Below are 19855 nucleotides of genomic sequence, written 5' to 3' on the forward strand. Positions count from 1 at the left end.
TAGCTGTTCGGCCTCACCTTCATTCCATCTTCCTAGCCAGCTACCTTGTGTTCTACTGAGGATGTCCCAATCCTGCATAGCCCTCGGGTCCGACTCGAATATTACATGTAACCAGAGTTATTAATGATTTTTCAGTTTCAGCATGTACGAATATTGAAGGGGCGCTGTTGGTAGATTGCGATGCTTTTTTTCCCTCTCGGCGGTAGCTGGTCCAGCAAACAAAACTTGGTGTACATCTTGAATTTCATTTCTTGATCCTAATTAATTTCTAAGCCACGAGTGTTCTAGTAAGAGTGGAAACTAATAATAATAATGATGACAATCCAGAATACCAAGAAGATATCGAAGGGAACAAACTTGGATATTTCATTAGAATTATTATTATCTTCACGTCGCACGGTCATAGCTCATATATAGAGCACAGCATGTTCGGCTGATCCAAGGGGGTAAAAAGGTAAAAAAAAAAAAGGTTAAAGAATCACCGACGAACCCTCACATTCCTCTGTGTCTCTGAACAACACACAGAAATCCGGTGGCGGTGGCTTACAAAATCTCGCCGGTTTACAATTCCGGGAAAAACCCTCTTCTCCATAAAAATATAGTTAACGATAAAACTTAATAAGGAAGAAGAAATCAGGAGCGAAAAGAGGGATATTACACCAAACTACCCGTGCTTATGACCTTCCGATTCACAAAAACATGAATCCTTTAAGAGATTGACAGAGAGACCTCTCACGCGAAAAAGTTGAGAAGCTTGGGCTCTGCGGCGTGAGCGTAGTGAACTCCGGGTCCACTTTCCAAGCACGCTGTCGTCGTCACGGATTCTTCTGAGTTCATAGACGGCGTCCCCGGCCGGCCGATTTCCGGTCTGCAGCTGTAGCCTGACACTTTCTGGAGGAAACTCGGCATCAACCGGAGATCAAGATCGGCCGTTTGAGGCTGGTTTGATTCGTTCAATCGCTTGCGTTTGCAGGAAGAGAACTTGTTGGATCGCGAATTTGTGAACCGGGAACTCAGGTTCGGATCTCTGATGCTCCACATGTCGGTGCACGCGACTTCCGCTCAGACGCCTCGTCAGCAGCTAGACTAGAAGCATCCAGGCCGAGAAGCTCGGGAATGGGCCTCAGAAACTCGGCATCAACCGGAGATCAAGATCGGCCGTTTGAGGCTGGTTTGATTCGTTCAATCGCTTGCGTTTGCAGGAAGAGAACTTGTTGGATCGCGAATTTGTGAACCGGGAACTCAGGTTCGGATCTCTGATGCTCCACATGTCGGTGCACGCGACTTCCGCCTCAGACGCCTCGTCAGCAGCTAGACTAGAAGCATCCAGGCCGAGAAGCTCGGGAATGGGCCTCAACGTACCGCCACGCAGCACCGTCTCAACGGCGGCCTGACACACGTGCCAGTTTCCAGTCCACAGAAGCCCCACCGCTCCGTTCACGTTCACACCGTTACCGTTCGCCCGCATGCTTCAAACAACAGGGACTGAAACAGAGCTGCAAAAAGCAGGCAATAACATTAATGAGATACTGACAATGAATAGCAATCTCGTCACGCAGTTATTAAAAGCAGAAGAGGTGAAAATTACCAGGTCTCTGATTTTCAGGAACGTTGGAAATGAAGGACATGAGACCAGCGCGGCCAAAGAACTTGGCTACGAAGACAGTGGCATGTCCTTGCGCTTCGGGCGTGTCGATCCACTGCAAGCAAGGCCGCAGAATACAAGACTCGCTGCAACCTTTTCGAAGGACTCGGCAACCGTTGCAACTCATACCTCCTGAAAAAAGGACTCTCTCTCTCTTTCTCTCTCAAAGTCAAAATCCTCGACACAGAGGGAATCCTCCTCACATGAACACAACGATAACCGAAGAGGATATAGAAGAGCCACAGTAAATATCTCGAAACTCACAATGAATGGGGAATTGGGCAAGCAAGAAACTGGAGACCAAGAATGCAAATTCTGCAGCAGGCGGCCATATATAAAGTGGCGGAGGATGACGAGGGCGGAAGGCGTGTGGGGTTGGTATTTAACTATGGTTAGGTTAGTTTGACTGTGGTCACTGCTCCTTTTCTCTGTTTGTGTGGAAGGGTGAGATTCCAAGGTCTTGGGCGCCAGCGGCTCCGTGTTTCCGCGGATGGATGTTCCTCCGCCGTTGGATTTATTTCTTTTTTATCTTTATTGTGGATATAGTCTTTCTCTTTCCCTTTCTTTTTCATGTATGTTGAGCTCTTGTTATTCCATTTACACGTCACTATCCCCTCTCTTCATATAACTAAATATAAATGAATATACAATTATGAATTTACACAGCTAGTGCTAAAAAAAAAAACAAGAATTATACACAGCTATTTTTATACGGCTGCGCTTTGTTTGGCTGGTGGACAGTAAAATACATTGGAATTACCAAACGAGGCTTAAAGTTGGCGTGATTTGCCTTGACCACGGTGCGCGTGGCTCATGTGTGGGTTGCAAAGAGAAGTTATTAATTTACCAGCTAAATGGCGAGTATAATAATACTAACACTAATGGACGCACTGAGCGGAAGACTAGAGATTAGTGATCAAACGGATGCACTAATGATTGATGGATTGGTTCAGGATTAGGGAACACAAAGTACGATTAGTGTGAGAGTTGGAACACTTAAATTACATGAAAGGTCAAAATAATTTGGGCTTATCTATATTTTATTCGACTCTTTGGCGGTGGCCTTCACCGCCCGCCCACGTTAAGATCTCATACTTACGTTTTCACCACAACGCATTAAACTATTCAGGAAAACTGAGGTAAGTCTACAAACTAGATTATGCTCTAGTTTTGTCTTGTCAGCCATGCTCTTTCTTACTTAATATAAAATTAATTAACTATTTAAATAAATTAAAAATATAAGTTAAATTAGTTAATATGATATGTTTTTTTAAAAATACTTTAAATATATTTTTTAATTTTTTCCCTCCATCTCCTATTTAAGTACTAACAGGAGAAATATCAATAGATTTAATTTTTTTAAAAAATTTGATGAATAATATTAATAAGTCTTATATATATGATTAATATCAACTCTTTCGGAGAGTACTAATTATTAATGTTGTTGTTATATATGCACAAATCTAAAGCCCCGGTTATGAAGTCCAATAGTAATTATACCTCTGATTCTTAATATAAGAGTTAATTTGATTTTTAATTTGGTTTTATATATAAAACCTTAGTTTATTTGTCTATAATTTTATCTACTTTTTTTCCAAGTAATCATTATAGTAGTTATATACATTAAATATCTAATTAAATGATACTCGATCAGTAATAATATTTTAGAAAAAATAATACTTATTTATTATAAATAATCAATTTAATTATTTTTTAATTAGTCAATTACTTTTTATATTAAAACCGAATGTAATATTAATCTCGGTGCCATGTTGCGCCAGAGAAATGGGGATATTTTGCGCTTAGGCTGCTGAGGTCATTTCGTATTTTTTATAATTTAAAAAAGAGCTAGTGGTAATATGATACTATTAATAAGAAAACTTCGCCGCCCTCCATTATTATGTCCAGCTGTATATTTTTTCTTTTGGCCGCAATGTCTCTCTAGTTGTTCGAGATTGAATGCGATTAATTACGTCAGGCGCATGCGCCTAATAAAGTATTCCTTATCAGAGAATTAATTTATTCATTTAAAAATAATAAAAATTAGTTAAGTGAGTTATTTATAACAAATATATATTATATTTTTAAAATATCTTTACTAATCATATTTATTAAGTAAATTTACCTATTAATAAAATATTTAACATGTGTTATTACTATAAAGAATGGCTAAGAAAAAATAGATAATATAATTGAATATTGATCTAGTTTTTATATTAAAATAGAGGTAATGTTTGATTTTTTTTAATTTTGGAAAAAAAAAGAAAAGCAAAAATGAAAGGGAAACGGAGGTCAACAGTAACAAAAGCGAGGAAGAGGGAAGAATCCAAATCAGAAACTGATGCGGAAAGCAGAGATAACTGCAGTAGCAGACCCGAAAAGGGAGATATACGGTCAACTGGAAAGATCTCCTCAGGTGAAAACAAAGAGAACGCGCTAGCTTGCCTGAAGCTGTATAGTTGAAATGCTATTAAAGAGAGAACGAATGGATGGTGTTTGCCCCAAGGGCTTAGATCAGAGGGCTATAACAAAACTTTCATCACACAACAATTCTTGCTAATGGTATTGGGCTAAAGAGTAAAGACAACATGATTTCCATATTGCACGCACAAGAGCTTTATCCTATCAAGATTCCCCATCCTAATTGTCGCCAAATATTGATTCACAAGGTTATTTCTGTTTGGTACTCATAATCCTTGGATATTATATCCTGAATATAATTGTCACGAAATACTTCATAATTATATATTCTCATTAAATAATGGTTCTTATATTTCCAAAATCACATTATTATATTAAATCATTTAAGCAATTAGGTATTGCTAACGCAAGTGAATGATCGCTCTTTCAGATCAACAGTGATTTTTTTTTTTGGGGAGATCCGTATACGGGGTTATGTGAAGACAAAGTGATCAAGGTAGGACGCGATGTCAGTATTGTTTGGGTTTCTTTGACTTTACAAAGAGGGTAGGATTAGGGGGTTCCTTTTCAATAAAAAAAATTAAAAATAACAGGAGGAATTTGAAAATGCCAGTTTAGTGATCTTAAGCTTGTTTTGAGAAGTATAATATGAGAATGGTGTTCTTGGATAACTGACATTATAAATTGGTATATTAATATATCACTTCTGGTCTTAATTATAAGAACTAGTTGATTAATTTAAGAAAATTAAATAAAGAAGTTAAGTTAATTATTTGTAATAAATATATGTTATCTTTTCTAAAATATCCTTACTAATAAAATGTATTAGTTATAGTAGTCTATTATTAGAAGAACTATCTTAAAAATATATATATAAAAAACAAAATAAATTAAAATCTTATATTTCAAAGCAAAATAAAAATTAAATAAGCTGATACTTTTCAAATTGGCACACAGATTATATGCAGACATATAAAGTGGTCGTGCAATAAATAAGTTCTGACACGTGACGCGGGGGACCAGGAAGCATGAAGATGTCGCGTCATGGCGGACGCGGCATCCTTATCCTTCGCTCAGCAACCCTCTGAGGTCACCGTCCCACTTGCGTTCTCAGCTTATGATATTTGCCCGCTTTTTATTTACGACGAGAATATTTTTAAATTAACTTTTAGGCCCAATTGTCCCCAAATTATTATAAAGTCAACAAAGCTAAATTATTATAATCTTGGTATCGTTTGAACAGTGCATTCTTCATACTCCCACTTTGATATATTTAAGCATTTAAAATTAAAAAAATGAATAATTTCTTAAATATTCACAAGTCGAAATTAATAGTTCTAAATAAAAATTAGAGCCATGGAACAAATGCTGTGCAGTATTATATTAGAACTATAATGGTGGCAAAAAGGGAAAAAAGAACTAGAGCCACAAAATAAAATACCCATGATCGTTTATTCGTTTTCATATGCGATAAACCAAGTTAAAACAAATGTTATGCTCAGTCTTGTTTACGATGCAAGTATCTTAGCCTAAGCCTGCTTCTTCTTCTTCTTCTTCTTCTTCTTTTTTTGGGTAAATAAGCTAAGCTTGCTTATTGTAATTCCTGCGTCATCGATTGTCTGTTTCGTATGCCCACTAACAAACACTTGATGAGATTTTGGTTTAATTATCCTTTAATTTCTGATAACGATTTATATCAATCTCATAGGTTAATCGGAGATGCCAGCTCCAGTCACAGCTCAGTATAAACGGACTTGAGTTCTGAAGTCAGGCTTAGGTCGTAAATACTTCTGTACATGTGTTTTTATATTATTGCAAGAAAGTTCAGGTAAATTGCCTCCCAAAATTCAAGCAAGTGAAGACGAAGCAGTAGTGTCACACAGAGAACCATTATGAAATATGAATCAAAAGGTTTGCATGTTCCTGCACTCCCAAAAGAAAAGAACAAAATCTCAAAATCATGGTGATTGATGAGAATGCTGGCAATATCCTCAAGATTCCGATATGTGGGCCCTCTTCCATTTACATACGTTTGGATCAACTTAGCTTGACCCCAGAAAAATCATGCTCCTCATCACCATAGTGAGGTCCATATGTCCCAAAGCTATAAAGCCTACTACTTGATTGTTCGTCGTCCTTTTGCTTCAAATTCATTTGGCATCTCATCGAAGTATACAGAACCTGCTGCTTTCACCATGTCAGTGTCGCTTCCAAAGTGGGGCAGTTCTGTGGTGCCGGTTCAGTATTAAAAATTTACACACCAACACTATGGGTGTAAGTTTTAATATCTATAATGAGTCAGCATCAAACGCTTGAACTCAGTTTTGGGTGAGTGCGTAAGAATGGTCCCGGGTAATAGAGGAGAAAAGACAATCACATCACAGTAGGCTGCTCTGGTCCTTGATTGTCAAAACCTTCACTTTCAGAAAGCGAAAGGACACCCTCGTTGAAGATACCCCTCAGTTAAAAACACTCGATATATTTAATTTTTCCCGAAACCACATCTCAGGGGAGATAACTGACTAGATTCAGCAATGGCAAGATTGGTGGTGCCCATAGCTTGAAGAAGAAGCCATGGGAACAGAAGCATCCTCTTCACAACCGGTGGCATCCAGACATACCAGCAGTTGCAGAGGTTAAAGTTGGCGAGCTTTTCAGAGTAGAGATGGTGGACTTCAGTGGAGGTGGTATTACCAACAAGGAAACTGCCCATGACATCAAGTATGCCGATCCCTCCATTGTGAGTTTGCTTCACTATTAATTTAACACTGAGCTTCTGCATCGAGCTGTGTGTGTGTGTGTGTGAAGGAAGCCATACTTGTTTGGTTTGAATTTGAGTTATCTCTACTCAGCATTTTTAATGGATTTGGTTCGCTAGATTTACCCACGCACAAAACTCGACCTAAACCACACTGCGTAGACATCTCGTTAGGAGAATGTTTTGATAAAAATAATGTCAATGATGTGGCCTCAAACCTCCTATGTCACAAGCATCTCCTGATCCTGATGAAGAATCAATACACAAGTCTTTTATTCTTCTTACCAGCCGTTGTTGTAACTATTGTCACTAGCAGAAACATCTCATGATGATGAAGCACCAACCCCCGACCACACAAAGTTTTCTAGTCGTAGTTGCAAATCCTCTATCATCACTAGGAGGAGGAGAGCACAGCGTTATCTCCTAAAAGCAGAACTGTTCTGAAGAATTTTTTAAGCACCTATCTAACGTCATCAGTTCGAAATGGCAATAATTGATAGAATCGTGAAAATATAAAACTTCTCAAATGGGCCAAAACGTGTCCGAGGACCATTAGAGCTAGTTAGTCCAACTTGTGGTCCCCGGTGGAAAGACGAACTCCTTCCTTGGCCTGTCCTGAACCCAACATTTGAATGGATATCTACGACTACACCAAAGTTGTGGATTTTAAATGCATCTGCACAGTCCATGGCACCACCAACTCCAAGACTGGTAGTACCAATAGACCTAAACAAGAGGCCTTGGGACCAAACGCTTCCTCTCCATAACCGATGGCACCCTGGCATACCCCCTGCTGCAGATATTGTTACTGGAGAAGTCTTTAGGGTAGAAATGGTAGACTGGACTGGAGGTTCTATTAAAGATGACAATTCAGCACTAGACATAAAACTCATGGACCTCTCTACTGTAAGTACAAATATCATAACTTTTCATCGACTGAATTCTGAACTATGGTTTTCGTGTAAATGTAAAAGAATCCAGTCTTGTCCTGAACCGGGACTCGATTGTCCGGGACAAATTGTCAGCCGCTGATTACTTCCAAACTTTATCCGTCATAGAACTTAATGATTAACCTTGATGGAAATGATGATACAGGTCCACTATCTAAGCGGGCCAATTAGAATTTTGGATGAAGATGGGACCCCAGCGAAGCCGGGAGATCTGCTGGCAGTTGAAATATGCAACTTGGGTCCGCTACCTGGAGATGAATGGGGTTATACTGCAATATTTGACAGAGAAAATGGGGGTGGTTTCTTGACTGATCATTTTCCTTGCGCATCAAAGGCTATATGGTACTTTGAAGGGATATATGCCCATTCCCCTCAAATCCCTGGTGAATCTAATACGTGATTCATTTTCTGCTAATGTACTACACAGCCTAAACATGGGCTTGCTGATATTTTGCTAATCACAAGATTTTCAATAATGGACAGGTGTGAGGTTTCCAGGTTTAACTCACCCAGGGATAATTGGAACCGCACCTTCAATGGAACTCCTCAACATCTGGAATGAAAGGGAGAGAGACGTCCAAACAAATGGGCTCCAATCATACAAACTCTGCGAGGTTTTGCATTCCCGACCTTTGGCAAACTTACCATCACCAGAAGGATGTCACCTTGGAAAGGTATTGCTGCGTTGCAATATCCAATAATTCAAATATAGACATTTTGGTTTTAGCTACTCTGCGACTTTAAATTCATATTTTGCAAGCATTTCTTGGGTTCATTTGAATAGTTTTGCTTCTACTCATTCTCCAAATGCCGAAACACTAGACCTTTTCCTCCCTCCTCCTTTGTTTCCGTGTTGTGCGATGCAATACGGGACATGCTTCTCTCTTCTCATCTATCCTATCCTCCACCATTGAAGACTTCAACCTAAGGCAGTGGCATTATACACTCAAAACACCAACATTGTAGCATACCACTCAGCGTGTAGTTCTCAATTCTCAATAACACGTTTTCTTCTTGTAGATCCAAGGGGCACGCCTGACTGGGAGAGGATTGCAAAGGAAGCCGCAAGGACAATTCCAGGAAGAGAAAATGGTGGGAATTGTGACATCAAGAATCTCAGCAGAGGTTCCAAGATATACCTTCCGGTATTTGTTGAGGGAGCAAACCTTAGCACTGGCGACATGCACTTTTCTCAGGGAGATGGCGAGGTTCATTCTGCGGCGCAATAGAGATGAGTGGTTTCCTAGAACTGAAGTATATCTTCACTAACTTAACAAACAACTTCATCACCTTATTTGCCGCTTCATTCCTTTCAATTTCCAGCGCAAAAGTAAACAAGCTGTTAACAAGTAAAAGCAAATGGCCATGTGTAATGTGATGATCAGGTGTGAAATTATAAGGGGAGGAATGAAAGAGTACCTGACACCAATGGGGCCTACACCTCTTCATGTGAACCCAATATTTGAGATCGGTCCGGTGGAGCCAAGATTCTCAGAGTGGTTGGTTTTTGAGGGAATCAGTGTGGATGAAAGTGGGAGGCAACACTTCCTGGATGCGAGCGTTGCCTACAAGCGAGCAGTGCTCAATGCCATTGACTACCTATCCAAATTTGGCTACTCTAAAGAACAGGTTTTTAAGCACCACGCTTTCCCCCAGAATCCCATTTAAGTCTATCTTATTCTTGTGTACCCTGAGATCCCAAATGGGAAGAGTGTTATACAAACTCTGCGAGGTTTTGCATTCCCGACCTTTGGCAAACTTACCATCACCAGAAGGATGTCACCTTGGAAAGGTATTGCTGCGTTGCAATATCCAATAATTCAAATATAGACATTGGTTTTAGCTACTCTGCGACTTTAAATTCATATTTTGCAAGCATTTCTTGGGTTCATTGAATAGTTTTGCTTCCTACTCACTCATTCTCCAAATGCCGAAACACTAGACCTTTTCCTCCCTCCTCCGTGCTTCTCTCTCATCTATCCTATCCTCCACCATTGAAGACTTCAACCTAAGGCAGTGGCATTATACACTCAAAACACCAACATTGTAGCATACCACTCAGCGTGTAGTTCTCAATTCTCAATAACACGTTTTCTTCTTGTAGATCCAAAGGGGCACGCCTGACTGGGAGAGGATTGCAAAGGAAGCCGCAAGGACAATTCCAGGAAGAGAAAATGGTGGGAATTGTGACATCAAGAATCTCAGCAGAGGTTCCAAGATATACCTTCCGGTATTTGTTGAGGGAGCAAACCTTAGCACTGGCGACATGCACTTTTCTCAGGGAGATGGCGAGGTTTCATTCTGCGGCGCAATAGAGATGAGTGGTTTCCTAGAACTGAAGTATATCTTCACTAACTTAACAAACAACTTCATCACCTTATTTGCCGCTTCATTCCTTTCAATTTCCAGCGCAAAAGTAAACAAGCTGTTAACAAGTAAAAGCAAATGGCCATGTGTAATGTGATGATCAGGTGTGAAATTATAAGGGGAGGAATGAAAGAGTACCTGACACCAATGGGGCCTACACCTCTTCATGTGAACCCAATATTTGAGATCGGTCCGGTGGAGCCAAGATTCTCAGAGTGGTTGGTTTTTGAGGGAATCAGTGTGGATGAAAGTGGGAGGCAACACTTCCTGGATGCGAGCGTTGCCTACAAGCGAGCAGTGCTCAATGCCATTGACTACCTATCCAAATTTGGCTACTCTAAAGAACAGGTTTTTAAGCACCACGCTTTCCCCAGAATCCCATTTAAGTCTATCTTATTCTTGTGTACCCTGAGATCCCAAATGGGAAGAGTGTTACATTAGCATGTGTTGGGTGAATATCAGATGTACCTGTTACTGTCTTGCTGCCCGTGCGAGGGAAGAATCTCGGGGATAGTGGATGCCCCTAATGCAGTTGCAACCCTAGCTATTCCAACTGCAATCTTTGACCAGGTAATTAAACGACAATGATATGCCAACTGTTTGCTCCAAAACTGCTTTACGTCCTCAAACTTAAAAGCTGTGGTCTCAAGTAAATAAGCATGGCCGGTTGGCAGGATTAAATAGGCCAGGCAAGAAGAAATTATCATTGTGGGTTATAATTACAGGCTCTGTGTCAGTGCAGGATATTCGTCCTAAAAAGAACAAGGTGCCACTTGGACCTCGCTTGGTTAGGAAACCGGATGTTTTCAAATGCACTTATGACGGGAGTTTGCCCATCACCAAGAACCCCAGTGCTATGTGATGACTTAAATTAACCGTTCAAATCTGGAAAACAAGAAGGCGCGATCGGAACTTTATCACGTAGGTACTTCAACTAAAATATATGGAAAAAAGTACTAATGTTCATGGTCATAATGGAGAAATCCCCAAAGAATTGCTATTATTTGGCATTATGTAATGTTGAACAACGCTTGAGAAGCATTATGTCAAAGGTGAGTATCATATGCAGATAGCGATGCGTCTTTTAATTTATTTCAATTAAGAAAAGAACTTCGGTAATGTGTTCGCTTTCTACGCTAAATGAAACAGGCTTGAGAAGAGGAACACGAATATCAGCACCTAAAGCACAAAGAAAAGCAGGTGATACAGAACATTTTTGATAATTCGGTCTCGTAATTCTCTTAATGTTCTTCCCAAAAGCAAATCGTGTTATGCTAACTCTGACAGAACCAACAAGTGTTTCGTATACAGAACCAAAACTAAACCAAATTAACCGAGATATTACTTCCTCTGAAAGCCGAAACCAAGATTTTCTAGGCAGCTAGCTTATCACCATCCAAAATAATTACCACTAAATATCCAATCCAAAATTTCCTCATTCTGCAACTGATTCATAGATAACAAGTGACCAGGTTATCTCGTGAATTCAGTAATATATTGAAAGTGTTTTATGGTGCTGCAGAGATGGGCATTGAATGCCAGACGCCCAAAGCCAAAGATCCAGCTCCACGCTGAGCACCTGAAATAAGACAACACCAGGTAAGTCAAAATAAAAAATGAGTGCAAACGCAAGGTAAGCTTTACTCCAGTTTTAAATCCCTGAATAGTAGGAACACAAACAAGATAAATACCAGTCAAAATGCTACTAGTTCTGTTAATAACTTATAGAAAAGAACTTCACCAAAAATAGCAAACTTACTGAGCAAAGAATAGGAGAAATCCGATGCTCCAACCCTAAAAACTTTTACTTTTATAGAAAAAGAAAATTTATCCCTAAAAAAGGAACGATTAAAGCATAAGTGAATTATGGGTAGATTATTCCTTTCATTTTTTTTATGCCACTTCAATCTCGGACAAAATTTACAACAATCCTACATGCATGGGAAAATGAGAGCCCTTCTGCAGAGAGGAGAAGAACTTGCCTGCCTCCCAGATTTTACGCTCATCAGCTCCCTCATTTTCTCCACTGCATGTACAGAGCAAGCCCGTAGTTCAACTTCCTCTTCAGTCCCAGGATTTATTTCTCCACTGCTCTCAATAATGCTGGCAAGTTTTGGACTATATTTTAACACACCAAGCTGCCGGAGCACAGCTGGGACAATATAATCCGCCATTATAGTAATTGAGCCAATATCTTCAAATTCACCATATCCTTTTCCCTGGAATGCACCCCATAAATCTGCTGCAAATATCTGCGCTCTCTTATACAGAAACACTTGGCGGCCTTTATAGACAGAGTGGTCTCTAAAACCTAAAAACAATGCAAAGTTTTACAGTCAGTGCCTCCTTTGCAAATAAATTTTGGCTGCTTCATATACAACTATATTAGAATGGTTAATTATTCCAACACTTGAGGAATGACGATTAAGAAGAAAGAGAAAAAATAAACAAAAAACAAATACCGGGAAAATGACGTGCAACAAGAGCAACAAGATTTAAAGCAGATTTTCCACAAGCCTCCACAATATTAGACGCTTTTCCCTCGAAACTTCTTTCTAGCTCAAGCCCAACCTAGCCATGAAAGTACCACATCGCATGCTTAGCCCAGTCTCATACTTGGAAAAAAAAATTATTAGCGCTAAATCAATAGAGAAAACAATACAGCACTAATAAGTGTAAAAGAATACAGGTTTCCACAGATATCAAAACAAAAGAAAGACTATACATGGAGTAGACAAGGGTTTGAGAAACTTAAACTCCAGTAACAGAATATGTTACCTCGTGCAATAATCGAACGCGTTCATCTTCCAATGGAAGGGGTCTTGGCCACCTCAAAAGTTCACGTAGTTGTGGACCTAACAGTAAGTACTGATGTCATCAGTTTGCTAGCCCAAAGGAAAACCATTTTCTCATTGGAATCACGCAAATCACTATAATGCCATATATTCAAAACAAATTTGGATATGTCCTGTCCGTATGAAATTACCTGCATTTGATTCGACATAAACATGAAAAATCAAAGACTTTATGGTTTTCTGCTAGTTTCACTGACTAGTGACCACCATGAATTTGTACAAAACCGAACCAACAATCTTGGAGTCTTATCGAATTTATATCTAAGAATTGAATGATAATTCTAAGTTCTTACTAGCCGTAATTTCACTTGGCAATGAAAGTAATTTTAAATTGAAGGTATGAATTCTAAACACACAAGAGCTTTTAATACAAACATTACATGAGACGGTATGCAATTAAGCTTGCATGCAAACATGCATACATAAAATATTAGGTACGAACGGAGTTACCTGTATACGTTTGCAGACGGTCAGCATCAAATGCAGATTTATCATTTTCAAGAGCAGCCTTTAGCCCAGATGCCAAATGATCGTAACTCAACTCCTTATCTGTTAACAGATGCGAAAAAAGGGTGGCAGGCAAACAGAGAGGAAGGGAAGCCAAGTTAAAAATAAAATACAGATGAGCTGCTATTCTACAGATGTTAACGTATTTCATGTCTTTGTTAATACTGAAACACGGAGTATACGCATAACAAGCGCAATCATTTCTTAATGCATATCAAGGAGGGAACATTCTCGTTATCTCCCCTGTTACAGCGACTGGTCGATGAAAGGGCTCTCTTGGCATAGCACCATCATTCCTTTTAATTTCGAACGCACACTTCGCCAACAGAAATTATCACACAATCATGCGCCATCTCTGGCATTTTCATATCTGCAGTTGAACTTTGTTTGGATATATAATTATGTATCAAACTATTCATTCTCCACCATGAATAATTTATAAATAAAACGATACAATAAAGGCAGAAGTCGAAACCATCACGTGAACGACCTCTGTCCAGGAAGGAAGCATAAACCTAACGGGGAAAACTTCAAATCTTCCAGTTCGAAAAAAATAAAATATTAAAAAGTCACCATCGATTAAGAATTAACGTATACCGTCAAGGTGATAGAAAAACAGAGATTATGCCTCAATGAAGAGCCACGCGATATGGCGCATTTAAAAAGATCGAGAGATTGTACCGGGCCAGAAGCAAAAATTTAGAGCGTCCAGTACAAACAGGTATTGAACGGTGAGTGGTCCATTATCAAAGTAGTGAATCCCTTCGAAATCCCACTCAACCTTCGGAATGGATTCAATGGTATCGACCACTTTTTCAATGCCTGCAAAAGACAGCATCAAAAATATAATATGATAAAGGGTCATCATATTAAAAAGGAGAAAAGCAGAAGGAGCAGCATTGTCGGGACACGGAACAGAACCTGCAGAGTCAACGAGAACGTGAGAGGAGTGGCTGGCGACCCAAGCAGAGGTTGCCCTAACATCGTCCATGGAATGAGGTATTGAAATCGACAGGCAATGACAATGCGCCGGACGAGAAGCGTCTGTGTTAAACCCTAAAACCTTGGGGAGGAAAGGGAGTAATATGTAAGGAGGGGTCACGAGTGGGTGGAAGTTTCGCTGGGTTTCTGACGGCCAATGGGAGTGAGCGTGCTTTTCATGTTGGTTTTGGTGGCGCTCTGACTCATTCTGAATCAAAACCCCTTTATGACTTACCTCTGAACTCTGATTTTACCAAAAAGAGGAGTTTCAGTGAAAGCAGAAAAACTGTGGATGGGCCACCAGTGTCGCCAAGCTTTCCCTTTGCACCGGATAAAGTTTGCAGACCAGGGACCCCAATGGCATCACGTGGCGGCCATTTTATCCCACGCGTCTTGTTTCGGAGGGAATAAACCTTCTCCAAATAAACAAACAAATCTCTTCTGATTTTTTTCATAAAAAGAATTGCATGAAGCACTTCTAATGGTTGGTTAATAAGCTCTGTCTCTTGGTAGTGACTGGTTCCAGCCTGAAGATCTTCCATTACTACAATGTCTTCTGTCCATCCTACGTTGTTGAAACGTAATAAAGGGCTGTGTGGTTTGGGTTTGGGTTTAGGTTTTAGAAGTTTGTTGATTGCAGCAGGAGGCGTTTTGGGACGGTGATCAATGTGTTGGGTGCTTTTGACGAAACGGGCTTTATGTTATCATGTGAACGAGCATCGGATGTGATTATCCGAAGACAAAAAAAGTTACATCATGGGGATAAGATCTACTCATATGATATACTCTTTCCAATTTTAAATACTTCATCCGATCAATACGAGTTATTTTAACTAATTTATAAGTTATAGGTATTAAAAAATATAATTAATTTATTCAATGTGTTTCAAATTATTTTTTTTTCAACTCTATCCATATTAAATGAGGTTGTAAAAGGGGAAAAAAATACAAAAAGTTACCTTTAAATATTAATTGCAATAATAAAATTGATAAATAAACATTCATTACTCTTCAAGCCAAAAAAAAAAACTCTCGTCCTAAATATAAGACTATTTTATTTAGGACCGGAGGAATATTAATTACCCTTTAAGTAACTTATATTCTGAACTAAACAATTTTTTTTTAAAAAAACGACTTATATTGTAAATAGAATGAAAGGCAATTTTGTGTTTGCTCTGGCAACACTGGCATGATTTATGAAGATGGCCAACAAGGGGTTTTTTGGGGATAGGGTGAAGGGGTAATGGACTTGGGTCCATATGTAAGGCCCATAATCAATGGACTTTGTGTGACTAAAAGCAGCCAGCCATAGCTCAATACTGCTGCTGCACAATGCTGGAAACAAATATGCTCAAATACAGCCTGGAAGTAAAGCTACAAAGAACTCCCAGAGAAAAAAATAGAGTCGCCGATGCACTGGCCGGGAAAGGGATATCTGGGTCCTCGTTTTTTGATGTTGGCCCAGTCAATCTAAGGGCAATTGTGGAAGCAGAGGGTCAGGGAGCTAGTCCCCATTTATCCTAGTTTTTTCTTTTTGAGCTTTGGTCCTCTTTGTCACCAAAAAAAAAAAATGCCGGTTTGACAGTCTGGCAATCATGCAACGTGCCAGTGGATGGATGCAGCTATGGCTCGTAAAACAGGCAGACGGTGCAGATATGAGCTAACTCGCTATGGAGCAGGCCGAAAATGGTGTAGGTTGGCAAGGCGGGTTGCCTGCCTTTTTTTTTTTAATAGAAAAAACTATTATTATTGGTATGAGTTGGATTTAGTTTAAAATGTCAAAATTAGACTTAGAATCTTAAACTTGAGTAGTGGATTGTAATAAAATATGAGAATTAATTTATAATTTAAAAAGATATTTAAGAAAAACCAACATGTATTTTTTATAAATAATTAATTTAACTTGTTTTCTTATTCAAATTAATTAAGTAGATCTTTTACGTGTATGTATATACAAGCATCACATGTTTATTTAATCTTATAAAGGTATGTATAGTAACAACAAATAGATAAAAAATAAAAGATAAAAGATGATGCTCTTTATAGTTTATATAACCACACACACATATAAAAGTGCTTAATTACATATGCAATTATATGAATGAGATAATGTCCATATAGAATTTGAGGATCAAAATTCTCCAATTATATTATATAATATAATGAAAATTTCATGAAAAAATAATTTTAAAAAAAGTGGGCTAGTCTGTCAATTCGCAAGTTAGCCCGCCACAGAACAGACTAAAATCGGTATGGATTAAGAGTAGCCCACATCTTAACGGATTGACGTCTTTTTTTAACGGGCTCGGCCCGCGGCTCTAGATGCAGCGAATGAGTTATTTATTGGCGGCTCTTTTTCTTTGGAGTGAAATATTGGCGGGTCATTTATTATGAGAAGCCATGCCTATTGTAACTGTTCAATTATCCCAACTCAGGAGGCTCTTCTTGACCACTATTGGCTAAGATTAAGAGATGATTTATTTTGGGTCAAAGCAAAAGGGAATAGAGGGTGTCTCTGGTCTGAATTCTGAAAGAAGAGGGTCTGTTACGAGGCAAGAAGTCTTTCCTTAGCAACTGGGATTCTATCTGAGATTTGATGGCCATAAGGCTATTACAATTCACCTTTCTCGCACAGATTAGCCTCTCTTCTACTCGCTAACTCTTCGTCCTCATTTTCACGCTCTTGCTGGAATTCTAATTCTGATCTTGCGCCATCCTCTCATTCATTTCCTCACATTATTATCTTCTGTCACTATTAGTTTATCTGCTGTCTGTTTCTTGTGTTTCTGGAAAATCCCTTTAAAGTTAATCTGCCATTTTGATTAGATTGTCACCCGATTCTCTCACTTTCTTGGTTCTTTTGGGACGAAGGAAGTTGGTTGTCGGCTTTTATGCTTGGTCCTCGCTCTGGGAGATTCTAATTAGGCTAGGACTTAATTTCAATGCTATGCAGGCCCATCCTTACTTCAGTCCAGTGAGAAATGCAGAGAGTAGCCAAAATCGTACGCACTAGGCTGCATGTGTTTGTTGAGATATAGTGCCTGCTCTTGGTTGGAAGCCTCCCTTCTCCAGTTCTCCTAGACGACTGAACTTTTCACTCTGGTGGAACTTGCTCTTCATTCAGGCGTGGAATTGAGGTCCTGAGGATTTCATTTGTTTGTGTGCTACTAAAATAGGAATACTTGATTACATTTCAGTGAAAACCACAAGCCATCCTTGTGTATGATATAAAACCAGAATCAGGTTAAATTTCACCGTTCTATATTCTTTCGCAGTCTCGAGAGTCAAAACCAGTCTTCTCTCACTGCCTATTTTACAACTAGATAGTACTTATACTCAACTCCGTACAAGTTAGTTTATGTTTCTGGCATGCACATTGGTGGTGTTATTGAATTGAATGCCTACCCTTCGAAAAGATGATGACTTGTGGAAGTAAGCTATTAGTTATGATCCACGGTGTCGTGAAAATTACACTCCATCAGCCCCAGGGTTAGTGAATGGCCGCGGATTCATCATTTGGATATTCTGGTACGTTATTTTGCGGTCACACACTCTCTTTATTTTGAGAAATATTGTTCCTTTGTCACCTATTTGCATTGTAGATTGAAGAGAGATTATGAAATTTCAATTTCAGAATATTTTCATATAGAAAACATCGGCCATACTGTTTATCAGTTTTCAATATCAGGGCCGGATCTGAGATACACTTGGTTCTGTAATGTAATGGACTGAAACTAGTTCGAGTCTTGGCCCGAACCAAGTGGACGGAAGAATATACGTGGCCTTCAGAAAATGACAACGTGATCCTGCAGTCTTATCATAGTCACATGCATCCTGTGTTTTTCTACGGTGACTTTCTTTTTTTTTCACTTTTGTCCAATTTTATCTGTTTCTTCCTTTTTGAAAGGGACTTTTATACGCCCTTAAGTCTTCATACCAGGGACTGTTTTTCTAGTACCAGAGAAAGACCTACATCTGCATATAACTTAAAGCATATTTCTTGTGTTTTACTTTGACCGCCCCATCTGACCGGTTGTGCAGCGAAAATTGAGAATACTGACCCTGCGCTGCACCTGATGACCCTCCTCCAAAATAAAATCTTCCTTAGATGCTTTTTATTTATTTATTCCTTTAAATTATTTAATGTTTAAAGCAATGCGCATTGGTTAAAAATGATTAAATAATTTAAATTAAAAATATATATTTCATTTCAACAAAATACCTTCATATTTTTTATAATTATTTCTTACATATTTCACTCCTTTGAGATCAAAAGTTAACGAGACTAAAATTGTGAAAAAATAATTAATGCTTCATCATACTTTGAAAGACATAGTTATAATTAAAATAAAATTGTTAGAATGGCAATATTTTGAAATAGAAAAGTAATTTGGCACTCACACTTAAAAGTCTTAATAATTACTTTAGATTTTGGTCAATTTTTATTGGAAAAATCATAAAAAAAGACCCTAGAATTTGAAAAGTGATAGGAACCTTGACAATTCATTATGACTTTTAACAATAATAATATGTCATGAAGTTGTCAAAACCCATAGTAAAGTTGTTAAGAGTCCTTATCTGTGTTTTCAAATTCTAAGGTTTTAATTGGGATTTTCCATTGTTATTTATGGTTATATTTATTGTTCCCTTCGACCTTATGTATAATGGATTTTTTAAGGATTATTTGTTTATATTTACAAGAGACTAAGATACATTAGTAAATTGCCTGAAATTTTTTATATTATTTTTATTTTGTTCTCATTAATTACTGGTCAGTCTCACTACATTAATTATCCACACATGCATCCTCTCTCTTTTCATAAATAAAAGGTTTTCTAGAAAATAAATTACATTTTTTACACATCCATTATTTTTAACAGTAATTTGTGTAATTCCGTATCTTCAAAAAGAGGTATTAAAAACTTGAGATTGAATATAAACCATATTCATTTGGCCAAAAAAAAAAAAAGTATGCGAGATGCTAAATGTGACGGTCAACTTTCCTTTGTCCCTGCATCTTCCTCAATCATATAATTTCAACCTTAATTAGACCTATTTTCCATCCACAGTACATAGTTTAATTTAAGACAAAAATTATATCATTTGTGACCTTTTAATAACGTGACTAATTGTTATAGATGATAAGACAGTGGATTTTGATTAATGATCTCAAAGGGAATATTATATTCCATCTGCCCAATTTTTTAGGGGGCGAAGCTCCAAGGGGAAAGTATTTGGCCATGTTATGTGGAAGGAATCTCCTCACAAAAAGATGTTAGAAGAGCATACTTTTGAGATTTGTATATAAAAAGCGTTTTGAAATAATATTGAACGAAATTGTCAGATATGCTATTTAGGCAGATTTACATTA

General features: G+C 38.3%; 2 protein-coding genes and 1 pseudogene across 5 annotated transcripts; 1 reads left to right on the forward strand and 2 right to left on the reverse strand.

Annotated features, from left to right (window-relative positions):
• Positions 1-344: 344 nt before the first annotated feature.
• On the reverse strand, positions 345-1939 carry LOC114722330 (LOB domain-containing protein 38-like; annotated as a pseudogene).
• Positions 1940-6527: 4588 nt separating this feature from the next.
• Positions 6528-11209, forward strand: LOC114722353 (formamidase). Of its 3 annotated transcripts, none has more exons than XM_028908369.1 (8): positions 6528-6806; positions 7920-8157; positions 8258-8388; positions 9507-9566; positions 9879-10114; positions 10246-10489; positions 10604-10711; positions 10884-11209. In XM_028908369.1, the coding sequence occupies exons 1-8, from the start codon at positions 6732-6734 to the stop codon at positions 11001-11003; spliced, it is 1212 nt and encodes a 403-aa protein (XP_028764202.1). In that variant the 5' UTR covers positions 6528-6731; the 3' UTR covers positions 11004-11209. The 3 variants fall into 3 exon arrangements, with proteins under 3 accessions (XP_028764202.1, XP_028764201.1, XP_028764200.1); XM_028908368.1 differs by lacking the exon at positions 6528-6806 and adding an exon at positions 7108-7730 and having other exon boundaries at positions 8258-8431; positions 9550-9566; XM_028908367.1 differs by lacking the exon at positions 6528-6806 and adding an exon at positions 7110-7730.
• Positions 11210-11359: 150 nt separating this feature from the next.
• LOC114722354 (queuosine salvage protein-like) lies at positions 11360-14754 on the reverse strand. 2 transcript variants are annotated; one of them, XM_028908370.1, is made up of 7 exons: positions 14425-14754; positions 14185-14325; positions 13447-13545; positions 12920-12996; positions 12604-12712; positions 12124-12452; positions 11360-11720 (listed from the first exon to the last, which is right to left on the reverse strand). In XM_028908370.1, exons 1-7 carry the CDS (start codon positions 14492-14494, stop codon positions 11628-11630), a joined length of 918 nt encoding a protein of 305 aa, XP_028764203.1. In that variant the 5' UTR covers positions 14495-14754; the 3' UTR covers positions 11360-11627. The 2 variants fall into 2 exon arrangements, with proteins under 2 accessions (XP_028764203.1, XP_028764205.1); XM_028908372.1 differs by lacking the exon at positions 14425-14754 and having other exon boundaries at positions 13447-13884; positions 14185-14255.
• Positions 14755-19855: the final 5101 nt, after the last annotated feature.

This window comes from Neltuma alba, unplaced genomic scaffold (genome assembly GCF_004799145.2).
Source record: "Neltuma alba isolate B1F8T4 unplaced genomic scaffold, ASM479914v2 tig00012090_pilon, whole genome shotgun sequence".
Lineage (NCBI taxonomy): Eukaryota > Viridiplantae > Streptophyta > Magnoliopsida > Fabales > Fabaceae > Neltuma > Neltuma alba.